This window comes from Leptodactylus fuscus, chromosome 11, assembly GCF_031893055.1.
Source record: "Leptodactylus fuscus isolate aLepFus1 chromosome 11, aLepFus1.hap2, whole genome shotgun sequence".
Lineage (NCBI taxonomy): Eukaryota > Metazoa > Chordata > Amphibia > Anura > Leptodactylidae > Leptodactylus > Leptodactylus fuscus.
Window position 1 is genome coordinate 78,585,452 of NC_134275.1, and position 13,206 is coordinate 78,598,657.

A 13,206-nucleotide genomic window follows, 5' to 3' on the forward strand; every position below is an offset into this window, starting at 1 on the left:
TGAGTGCAGAATGTTGGACCTCATCTGACATGGCAGCCTCTTCTACAGATGGCTTTTGCTTCTACGCTGAAGTTTCGTTGCCGTCGCCAGCATCACCTCGGTAATATTTCTGCTTCTACGGGTCTTTGTGAAGTTCTTGAACATTAAACAAGACATTAAACAGGAATAAATAAGTCATTGACTCTGCGGATTATATCCACTTTCTTCCAGGAACCATAGAACTGTCTCATTTTACGAGCCATCCCCGCCATTTGTCACCGTGACATGTGTTCCTGCCTCAGGTCGTGTCATTCGGTGACTCCACGCCTCGTGCCAGCTTTATGACTTTGGTTTTGGCCTCGGTCTCCGAGGTCGGTGCGGGCAGGTAGGTAATGTTTCCTGCGCTTTGTAAAAGGGGAAGCTGCTCATTAAATGTAATGGGACGGGGGATTATTGCTGAAGGGCGATAGACGGGAACGGCCACGAAGAGCATCGAACTATTCAAAGCTGGCAACGGTATTAAAATATGTTTTTATCTTCTCCTCCCACAGAAAATCTGACTGCTGTCCAGTTACAATGAGTATTTCTACAGTCTGCGAATCTGGATAAACAGTGTTTTATGAGTCTAGCGGGAACGCAGCGATTGTTAGCCATCGCGCCAGATATGGACGGAGACCTGCCTCTCCCCCCTTCCCCAAAAAACACTTCAAAGTACATTTAAAGGGCAATTGTCTCAAAGCAAAGGTAAGAAAGCTTTCAAAAATAGAAGGGTTAATAGATTGCTTTTATCCATTATCAAATTGAAGTGAATGAAGATAAAAGAAATGTAAATCCCATCAATGTTCGGTGTGACCTTTGCCCTTTGCCCTCCATCAGTTCTTCTCGGTACTTGCAGACAGTATTTGGCAGAACTGGGCAGGGAGGTTATTCCCGCCGCCATCTTGTAGAACTAAGCCCAGATCTTCTGTGGATGTAGGTTTGTCCAATCCCAGATCAGGGCGCACCACTAATGAGGCGAGGTGAGGCGGCCGCCTCAGGCAGCAGCGAGACTAGGTTCACCACTGGGCGCTAGCAGCAGACTCCTCTTTTCTACTAATATCTTATTTGCCTTTCCCAGATTCCTTAGCAGGGTGTTTATGGTCTAATAACTCCCTTTACTATCTCTCCCTATAGGACGTCTCCTGACCAAAAACTTATTGGCTCTTTCATTTTTCACAGTCAAGAAACGGACACGGTCATGTGAATAAGACCCTAATGAGTGGTGTGCTGTGACAACGTCTCGGTAATCCCCCTGGTAAAGAGGCTGCTAATAGCTGTGGTATAAGGTGGGGGCCACAGGGCCATTTTGCCCACTCTCACACATCCCATGAATGCCAGGGTACCTTGTGATTCCTTCACTAATGTAAGGGGAGCCACATTGTAACCCCAGGGGCAATGCGACTACTAACCACAAAGAGAAGGAACACTGATGGATATTTTTGGAGACTAGTAGTAGCACCCTCTGGGTCACAATGTGACTTGATTCACTTACATTAGTGAAGAAGGCGCAGAGCGATACGTCACTTTATGGTCACACAACAGGAGTTGCAGCCAGAGTTGCCATGTATCCTTCACCTAATGTGCCGCACTCCTCCTCCCCCAATCTCTAGGATGGAACTGAGAACAGAATACCCTTTTGGAACATTAATGTAACAGACAGACCATCACCCCATCACATTTGCATACTTTCCCATGGTGCACTGCCTTTAACTCTCCTTTGGTTACATAGATGTCCCACTGAAGTCTATATATCCTTGCAGCCTAATATATCCCATCTCTACAAGCCTCCAAGGTGATCACCAGGCTTGGGTTCAATGGATGACGATGATTTAAATTTTACAAGTTTTACAAACGTGATATAAAAACTTATAGCGAATCTCATACCGCCATATACAATTATAATGTCAACAAAGGTCCGTCACATTTTGGGGCTGACACTTGCCTGTTCTTCTGCCATAGATAATATTGGAAAAGATGAACCTTTAATAAAGTTGTACTCATGTGAAGACTGATCCTTGGCTCTTGTTGGATTTGGACAGTTGTCCCTTGGTCTACTAACTCTCTAGACCTGAGTAAGGGGCAAGTACCGACCTCGAAACGCGTTGCACCTAACCTAATCTTCACGACCTATGACATCTTGAATCTGCTTTTTATTTTTGCAGACAAGTGCCCATGTGGAATTCTGCTCTGGTCCACAGTAAGTCTTTCCCTTTCCATAAACTTGAAATATTGTGTGTTACTAAAGGGATGGGCGCGACTAGGAAAGTTCGTGAGGACAAAGATGTACAAGAGAGTGAAGTGGAAAAGTTATTAACATTTTTTTTTTAAAGTGTTTAATGGCTGCAAATCCTGGGAAACCACATCTGTCCCGATCATCAAGACACAGAGATACATTGTGACCGAACGGAATAGGGAACCAGAAAGGTTAATAATAGGGCTAAAGAGTGTACCAGGGACAATGGGTTGGTTGTCATGGACTTACCCGCACCACTTTGTACATTACCACAGCAGTTCGAGGTACATTGTCCTTTTATGTCCCTGACCAACTTCTCCAAGATCATCAGACGTTTCAGCAGGTTTTGGACTCCTTCTGCTTCTGGACATTTAGGCTGCGGAGAGGTGGGAGGTGCCGACAGGGATCCCCCAAATACGAGGATAATGAGAGATATTGAAAGGAGGGACATTATTAAATAAAGGGACAGATTCCTGGGTCACCTGTGAAAAGGAAGGGAAGACGTTAGAAGATGAACAAGATGACTTCAAAGATCGAGATGGCAAAACTTTCCTTCCTATCCGTTTACACAGGGTGGTTTAGGGTTAAAATTGCATTATTCCTGGTGGGCTAGAGGGGATTAGTACTAATAGTGAGCTGTAGAGATGGCCGCACAACCTCTGTTCTTCTGTACAGTCACAGGGGTTGCGCTGCCAACAAGCTTCATCTTTATGACCACACATCTATCTGCTGACATGTGCGAGAGGTGAGCGAAAGTAAAGGCTACGGAAGGAAGTTCTCCAGTAGAGAACAAGGAAAATGTTTGTTCTCGCACCGTGTTAGCCCGTGGGGAGGAAATATTACAAAAAAAAACTTGAGAGTCTTCAGTAGTTGATCCCTTTGTAATGGCTGACTAATAATGATGACAGATTACAACGTTTCGGATCTCTCGGCTCCTTTCTCAAGTAAATTTAAAACCATTTCTGAAGGAGCAGATTTATGTACAAAAGGGCACATAGGAATAAAAGTCCAAGAGAAAGGAGGGGAAGAGGGTTATTAGTAATTGGTAGAAACAATGTAACAATTCCAGGTTCTTATCAGTTCTCAGGGTCTCAGGTCAGTGATTTCTGTAAGATGCCATAAACCCATGTGACAGATTTAACCCCTTCTCCAGTGTTTGAAGCAGGGTTATAAATTTACACTCATAAATCCGTCGCTCTTTCTTTGATTTAAAATTCCCTCTTAAAACCAAAATTTTCATGTGATCGGCGATATTATGATCCTCATTGCAGAAATGTTTTGATACAGGAAGGTCCATTCTTTGTTCTCTAATTCTATGGCGATGTGAATTCATACGCATTCTAAGCTGCTGGCCGGTCTCTCCAACATATAGATTATCAGTGGGACACATGAAAATTTTGGTTTTAAGAGGGAATTTTAAATCAAAGAAAGAGTGACGGATTTATGAGTATAAACTTATGACCCTGCTTCAAACACTGGAGAAGGGGTTAAATCTGTCACATGGGTTTATGGCATCTTACAGAAATCACTGACCTGAGAACTGATAAGAACCTGGAATTGTTTACATTGTTTATACCAATTACTAACAATCCCCCCCCCCCTTCCTCCTAGAATTCTATCCCTATGTGTCCTTTTGTACATAAATCTGCTCCTTCAGAAATGGTTTTTAAAAGGGATTCTACCATTAAAGCAACTTTTTTTCTAATTACCACGTCGGAATAGCCTTAAGAAAGGCTATTTGTCTCCTACCTTTAGATGTGGTCTCCGTCGTGCCATTCCTTAGAAATACTGTTACTTACCGGTATGCTAATGAGGTCTCGGCAGCAATGGGGGTGTCCTTCTTCTTCATCTGCCTCCTCCCCTTGTCTGTTGTCTTCTTTCTTCGTCATGTCTGACGCCTGCGCAGTTGGCGGACATATTTCCAAGGCTGCAATTGCGCGCATGTGCAGTATGCTCCTCACATCTTTGCCGAACAGAGTGTACTGCGCATGCTCAGTAAGGTCCGTACAGCCCTCCGACGCGCGAGTGAACTCATCCAGGCATCAGAGGGCTGTACGGACCTTACTGAGCATGCGCAGTACACTCTGTTCGGCAAAGATGTGAGGAGCGTACTGCGCATGCGCGCAATTGCAGCCTTGGAAATATGGCCGCCGTCCGGCATGCGCAGTCGGCTCTAACAGGGTCTCGTGTCAGAGCTGACTGCGCAGGTGTCAGACATGACGAAGAAAGAAGACGACAGACAAGGGGAGGAGGCAGATGAAGAAGAAGGACGTCCCCATTGCTGCTGAGACCTCATTAGCATACCGGTAAGTACCGGTATTTCTAAGGAATGGCGCGACGGAGACCACATCTAAAGGTAGGAGATGAATAGACTTTCTTAAGGCTATTCCGACGTGGTAATTAGAAAAAAAGTTGCTTTAATGGTAGAATCCCTTTAAATTTACTTGAGAAAGGAGCCGAGAGTTCCGAAACGTTGTAATCTGTCACCATTATTAGCTAGCCATTAAAAAGGGATCAACTACTGAAGACTATCCAGTAGAGAACAAGTAAGAGAAGGAAGGAAGGAAGGAAGGAAGGAAGGAAGGAAGGAAGGAAGGAAGGGAAAGGAAAGGAAGGAAGGAAGGAAGGAAGGAAGGAAGGAAGGAAGGAAGGAAGGAAGGAAGGAAGGAAGGGAAGGAAGGAAGGAGGGAGGGAGGGAAGGGAAGAAGGGAGGGAGGAAGGAAGGAAGGAAGGAAGGAAGGGAGGGAGGGAGGGAGGGAAGGAAGGAAGGGAGGGAGGAAGGGAGGAAGGGAGGGAGGGAAGGAAGGAAGGAAGGAAGGAAGGAAGGAAGGAAGGGAGGGAGGGAGGAAGGGAGGAAGGGAGGGAGGGAAGGAAGGAAGGGAGGGAGGGAGGTGTGAGATACAGAGGAGGTGAAGGGAGATGGAGAAAAGAGAGAGTTTGAAGAGAGTAGAAGAATGAAGAGACGAACGTTGTTATGTGCAGAAGTAAACAGAAGATGAAAAACTGAAGGGAAAAGAATTAATGTGTGAGGTTGAGGAGAAATGAAGGGAAATGAAGGAATATACAAAGTAGAGCAGGAGTGAAAGGAGAAGAAGAGAAAAAGGAAGGTGGGAGGTAAAGCAGGAGTAAAGGGAGAAAAAAGGTGGGAGGTAGAGAAAGAGTTCAGAAAAACAAGGTAAACTGTGACTAAGAATAAAGTGTAAAAAGAAGAGAAAGCATAAATCAGAGGAGGGTGAGAGTAAATTGAGCGTTGAGGATAAGAGTTAATCTGACACATAGTAACTAGAGACAGGTGAGGGTGACGTGGGGTTTGGGGGAGATGATTCCATACAATTAGAGCCATTGTGCTGTATGAATTCCATATGGCTTCCTATGGTCTGCACAACATCAACACAAAACCTGCAAACAATCTAAATTAACTCCAGGGAAAGCTCCGACAAGGTCACCCAATCAAGGCTGGCCGCGAGACAACACCGAGTGCCCCCAGCGGCCACAAAATCACTACTAAGTGTCGCCAAGGCAGGTTTTATATCAATATTGTTTACGCCAAGTGAAAACATCAAGCTCTCAGGTTTTCCAGGACGTCTCGAAGATGAGGTCTGGCACCTCCAGATGGGATCAGTCTAATGGCGACCTCATTATGGACTCATGAAATGACTCCGCTTCAGGCGTCTCGGGTTTCCTCTAAAATATCACATCAGGTTTACTCCAGATTCCATTTAGATCTCTCCGTATCTACAGAAATTATCTGTTACTGGAAATAACGAGCGAATCTACTCAATGCACAAGAAGGGGGATTTATTGGGACATCTGGTCTTCAAGTTTTCGGATCAGGTCATGTTCTTTCCAGTTGCCGCCTTTCGGTAACTATACTGTAATTTTGCTCAAAGGGGCTTATGAGATTTGGAAACTATATCTGCTTCCTTACAGAAGCAGCGCCACACCCGTCCATGGGTTGTGTCTGGTATTGCAGCTCAGCTCCATTAAAGTGACCGGACCTAACACACAATATCAGACAATCCCTTTAAAGAGCAATCCCACCTATACTATATTTTATGAATACTCATTCATGGTCCCAATAGTGGACAATACCTTGGCGTTACCAAACTTTTTGTTTTATTTTTCTATCATTTTTACTTTCCTTCTTTTACATTGGAAATGAACCCGTTACCTCCCCCGATCCCTGATACATTTAGGGGGTGTCATATACTATAAAGTTTGTAAATTAGGGATGTTTAAAGTCCCACCTTTAGACACGCCTCTTCCTGGATCACCCACTGAAGGACCACCCACTTTGGGGTGTGGTTTTGTTAGTCAATACTCCTGTTCAGGTGAAGACTGCTGAATTTGCTAAGACTTCTGAAAATTTTGGACATTGGCAACTATATTGGCCCATGATGCCAACCACCATTGACATGTCCTATAGTGTGGATCACTACTCAGGAACTTCATCTATAATAGAAGATTGAGAAGTTTGTAATACCAGGTTCAACTCTGGTGTCCCGGAACGCTTTGTGTTACATTTATCATCAATTTTGCCCTACAGTGGGCACCACATGGAAACGCAACACAAGGAAACTCAACTTTCCCAGTCTATCGGCAAAGGTTGGAGAATTGGGGTCCATGGTCATCAGAAGTTGGTCGCACAACGGATTCCAAAATTAGCAGAATCAACTAAGGGAACGGATTCACTCACAGTCGTTGCGATCCAACACATATGTCAACCAGGAAACGCAACAGACCAGAGAGTTGTAGTTTCCCAACAGTAGATGAGCTGCAGGTCGGGGAGCAGTAGTCTGCGCTGTCTGAACTGGTCCCTAAGGCGTACTTCTACAAGGGGCCAATAACTGGTTGTAATGTTGTCATTCGTTACGATATACACAGTCCCTGTTTTCTGTCTTACATCTGGAGTATCGAGGTCTCCAAAGACTAAGATGTCAGTAAATCATCGAGATCCTTAGAGGGACATCAAGCAAAGGACCAAAAGCTGTTTACTGCTTGTACGGTAAAGAATTAAGTAGCAGAAGAAGACAATCCCATAGGACTGGACAGAACATCCAGCTGTGCCCCCCTGCCCCCCCGCCACCACCGTGTAATAAATGAATCGTAGTTACCAGAGTAAACAATAATGATCGCCTCTTTCCTTATTACTAAAAAATTCCATTTCCTTCTAACTATTGTTGGCTGCCGGTGAGATATTTCGGTTACATAACTTGTGCCCTGTGTCCAGGAATTACATGTGAGCTTAGGATGTTGTACCAACCATTATACACAACCTGCAGAGTAGACGGAGGCTCGGACCCCGGCGGCCCGGGACATGCCATGGCTGAGACTGTGTACAGTCATATATGTCATTGTATACGGCTCGGTCTAATTGTATACATTACTGGCAACTATAATGACCTGTCGTCACAACTCCATAGTGTAGGGTAACATTAGACACCCGCTATGATTGACCCCTTCACCAAACAAGACCACCAGCAATGCTGACATGGATATGTTTACAGCGCTAAACCACCAGGAATACCTTTACCCCCCTCCCCTAGAACATCAGGGAGACTTATAGTAATACTATACCCCCCTCCACCACCACCACCAGGGAGACCTATAGTAATACCTTCACTATCCTCCACCTTCAGGGAGGCTGAGAGTAATAGCTTACCACCTTAGACCACCTGGGGGAGGCTGATAATAACACTGTCACTATCCTAGACTACCCGGGAGGCTGACCATAAAACCTTCACTACCCTTCACCACTAAGATTGCAGATAGTAATAACGTCACAACCCTAGACCACCAGGAAGGTTGATATTGATAGCTTCCCTACCTTAGACCATCAGGAGGGGCTCATCGTAATGTCTTCACTACCCTAGACTACCAGGGAGGCTGATAATATTACCATCACAAACACACAGTAATACCTTCACCACTCTAGACCACCAGGGATATTGACATTAATGGGGTCGGGGTCCTTCATTCTGGAGATAGATGCAGGTCCCATCTATCATCTATTTATGACATACAGACGTAGCAGAGTTTCTCCTCAGCGCCTGCAATTGGTTTAATTGCTGCAAAGTGATATCTTATCGCAGAAGACAACAAAAAACTGTAAAAACTCATTGGAAATTTTTTTGTTATCTTCTGTGGCACGATACGACGCTGCAGCAGTTTAACCAATTGTACAAGTTCAGATAATTCTGCTACATCTGTACCTTGTGGATATGCTATACATGCTGAAGGTGGGAATATCCATTGAATTTCTCCCTCCTCTAGACCACCAGGTTTGCTTTACATTAACCTCTTCCATGCTGTAGACCACCAAGGATGCTTAACATTAACCCCTTTCCCACTTAAGACCACCTGGAAATCTTACTAGAAATTAAACCTTTTTCCTTGCTCTGGATCACCAGTGATGGAAATATTCGCCACTTACCTGCCCTAGAACGTAACCCTATGTCAGCACTAAACCACTAGGGGCGCTATTGCTACATTTCCTCTTGTTTGCCATAAACCTGATGCTTGCGTTAACCCTTTCAGTATAGTATAGCCAGTAGAGATGTTTTTATACCTACTCTAGATATTGAGGACACTAGAAAATCTCAACATGAATCGACGTCCTAAAGCCCGTCCCCCCTCTCCCCCGCCCGCGTTTATGTGCAGCTGATATTTTATGATGAACACATTGACAATATTTATTGGATGAAGGGGAGTATGGAGTAATATTCGGATTATTCCTTAACCGGTGGCACCGCTGTGATGGCGGCCATATTAGTTCCTGGGTACAGAGATGGCTATGAAGTATTGTAACAGAGTATCCAAATAATTGTACACTTTTTTAATGCCCGTCATTTATATTTATTGCCAATTTTTTGAAACATTTTTGTGAGTTTTTTTGTTGTTCTTGTGGATCTAGTCCCTGATATTGTGTATGGCCATCTATAAGACATGAGCCTATTTGTGGCCTGTGCAGACAGGAGCAGTTCTCACACTTTACACTCAGGAGTGCAGAATATGATTAATTCCTGACCTGTCACAGAAGACGAACCTGACAGCTCCGAACAGCAGAGAATCCCACAGCAGGACAAGGAGCGTCATTTCTAGAATTCCAGAAGGTGCGATTGTGTTTAGGAGATCCAGCAAGAAGCCCCAGTGGGATCAAGGCAAACTACTGGGGGGGGAGGGGGAAGCGGAGCAGAGCGGCACCAAAACCTGGGGTACAGGACAATGACACCCACACTTAGGGTACAGGACAATGACACCCGCACTTGGGGTACAGGACAATAACACCTGCACTTGGGGTACAGGACAATAACACCTGCACTTGGGGTACAGGACAATGACACCCGCACTTGGGGTACAGGACAATGACACCCGCACTTGGGGTACAGGACAATGACACCCGCACTTGGGGTACAGGAAAATGACACCTGCACTTGGGGTACAGGACAATGACACCCGCACTTGGGGTACAGGACAATGACACCCTCACTTGGGGTACAGGACAATGACACCCTCACTTGGGGTACAGGACAATGACACCCGCACTTGGGGTACAGGACAATGACACCTGCACTTGGGGTACAGGACAATGACACCCTCACTTGGGGTACAGGACAATGACACCCGCACTTAGGGTACAGGACAATGACACTTATACCCGGGGTACAGGACAATGAGACACTGACAACTGGGGTACAGTATAATGACAGGATGACACCTGGGGTACAGTATAATGACACTTACATTTGAGATATAGGACAATGACACACTGACACTTGGGGTACAGGATAATGAAATTTGGACACAGGGTACAAGATAAAGACATGGAAATACTTGGGGTACAATGGGGTACAGGATAATAACACACTGACACGGGGTACAGGACAATGGTATGCTGACACTTGGGCTACACTTGGGGTATGATGGGGTGCACTTGGGCTACACTTGTGGTATGATGGGGTGCACTTGGGCTACACTTGGGGTATGATGGGGTGCACTTGGGCTACACTTGGGGTATGATGGGGTGCACTTGGGCTACACTTGGGGTACAGCACACTGACACACTTTGCACTTAGAATTCTATATAACATTTCCAGGGCTCCCAAGTCATGATGGGTAACCCTGAAATTCCATCATTGCCAGTCCTTATGCATCATGTGGGTGCGATGCTCTGCAGCTTCTTCCTTTCCATCAAACCTCCTCTAGGATTGTGAACCTGAACCCCCGGCGCTGTATTTGTGTCCTCAGGCACCAAGAGTTAACCATTGCACCTCCTGCATACACATTGTCCTTAGGAGACAATTACGGCTTCATCATCTATGACACCCCTAAGCAGCAGCGCCCCCCATTATATATCACTGGCATATTATCTTATACATTATATTCCTAGTACGTGAGGATATATATAATATATAATATACAACATAATATCTATCATGATATATACAGCATCCACATGTCCATCCGCAGGATCCTGGCACTTGTATGGCCGCCTGTGCTGTGCCATGACTAGATACCAATGAGACGTCCAGAAACAGCAGCACCTGCAGGGAGAGGGTTACTCTATTGTTCTCATCTGAAAAACTTCCATTGGAAACTCAGATTCAGGTTTCCAAATAGTTCAGTGAAAGATGATCCCGCTAATGTGATTGTAGAATATGAGATATGGAATATATGATATAACATGATCTGATACAATGTAACACTGTGTGACGGAAACAATAACATGTTATTACATGTTCTTTTATGACATGAAGTATACAGTATTATATGATGATCTGATATTATATCACTATATATAGTAATGATACGTTTAATATATACTGTATGGTATGGCATATAATATATCTATTGCTATCATTGTATATGGTACACTAGAAGTTAAGCATCTCTCATACTTCTGAAGTGTTTGGTAACATATTATATGATATATTATCTATGATGTGTCTTATTATAAGGAATGATAGATTATAATATGATACAATATTGTATGATATAGTAAGGTATAACATATGACATAACCTGATATATTTCATATATGATATAGTATGATGTTATGATAAATATACCAGGTATAATATGATCATATTCTATTATATGCTATTATACGGTATGATAATGTGTACTATATGATCTTGTATGATCTATAATAGTGGTATCATATGATATAGTATCATAAATTGTAATATAATTTAATATATAATATGATATGGGATCGTATGACATGATACAATCTGATACAGTGTGATATGTTATGAGAAGATATAATATTATTCAGTATCCTAAGAGATGTTATGCTACAATATTATACGGTATCATAAAGTGCACTATGATAGAAGTATGATATGTTATAACAAGAGATAACACGGCATAGTATCATATGACATAGTACAGTAAAATATAACATAGCACAATATTATATGGTATGATAATGCGTACTGAAGTATAGAAATGCAGCAAAAGTTTAACACTACGGTTAATACATGAAATAAACATTTACAGTAAACTTTAACTTGACTTTTGTTTGCTACTGTAGTAAATTATCCGATCCCAGTTATAGACTGTGACATCTGTATAAAGTGACATGATAGAATATGTATGATACAAGCTGATACACTACAATGTAATATGTATGAAAGAATCTGATACAGTACGATATATGTATAATCTGATACAGGACGATATAATCTGGGGATTACTGCACAGGCAGCCACTCACCTTATAAACAGGAGAAGTTTCTCTGCCTTGTGTGAATACAATCCCAATTCTTCTGGGGGCACCTGGGGGGCACTGCGCACCGCTCACCCTACTACCTGTGGCCTCTGCCCGTCCGTCCTCCTCTTACGTCCCTCTCCCAGATGTTTGTGTGATGTCTCCAGCCCCGTGTGTGGATGTGGATGGCTGCGATCCACTCTGACTCCCTGTGTTCTGGGTAGCTGCACAATGACTGACAGATGGAGAGAGTGAGACCGGGAGAAGGGAGGGAAAGTTACGTCCAAGTTCTGATGTCATGGCTAAAGTCCTGATCACATCTGTAATGACATCAATGCGTCTTCCAGGCTTCTCTCTGCTCCTTCCCTCTCCCCCTGCTGCTCATTCTCTTCCCCTTCTACCACCATCATCATCATCATATGCTTGCTACAAATGTTGCTATGTCTATGGGACTGATAGACCCTCACCCAATGCCCAATGTCAGGGGGGGAACATGTCTGACATTCCATTACTTCCCCTGAGATAGATAGCAGTGAGACAGCCTGGCAGCCCCTTATCTCTCCTGCCTGTAGAGCTCCCCCCACACACAGCTGCTCCCTTAGTTATGTATAGGACACGGACACATATGCACCTTACCCAAATGCAGTGCGATGTAACAACTACAATGGCCGCGCAATACTGGCATGCCTAAATAGTGAAAGGGTTAAGTCCCTGGTGCGCTGCGGCAATGAAGAGGTTAATAGTAAATACAAGGCCAGTCTAATAGTACAGTCCTTGTGGTCCAAGGCAGGGAATATATTTACGCATCACTCCCAGGTCCTGTCATTGGGGGGTTCACATAATTTCCTGCAGGGGGTCTTCTTTAATTACTTGTTAAAGCACAAAGTGCTAATCTAACCTTGGCAGCAAACTGAATACATCACTAGTACATGGTGTACAGGAGGAGGAGGAGACGTATTATTGGGCATTATTTGAGTTATATTTTGTATTTTTAGCAATTTCCCCTCTGCTGAATTTTTCTCTAATTTTCAGTTTTACCTGACCTGGTGGGTGAAGAATAGCTGCTATTATGTCCGCCACGCCATACACTGCACACTTTAAATAGAGGAGAATCTGCTCCATACACTGCACACAGTAAGTAGAGGAGAATCTGCTCCAAACACTGCACACAGGAAGTAGAGGAGAATCTGCTCCATACACTGTGCACAGTAAGTAAAGGAGAATCTGCTCCGTATACTGCACAC

The 13,206-nt window shown here is 43.9% G+C and overlaps 1 protein-coding gene across 3 annotated transcripts in view; it reads right to left on the reverse strand.

The window, feature by feature from the left end:
- The window catches only part of TNXB (tenascin XB), a 51,241-nt gene extending 38,897 nt beyond the window's left edge, over positions 1-12,344 (reverse strand). For 2 of the 3 annotated variants that reach the window (XM_075259292.1, XM_075259291.1), the window contains exons 1-2: positions 11,969-12,344; positions 2,501-2,733 (exon numbers count right to left, since the gene is read on the reverse strand). In XM_075259292.1, the coding sequence (XP_075115393.1) occupies positions 2,501-2,702 (202 nt within the window). In that variant the 5' untranslated portion in view covers positions 2,703-2,733; positions 11,969-12,344. The remainder of the gene's footprint in view (positions 1-2,500; positions 2,734-11,968) is intronic. The other variant, XM_075259293.1, reaches the window with a different exon arrangement.
- Between the last annotated feature and the right edge of the window lie 862 nt (positions 12,345-13,206).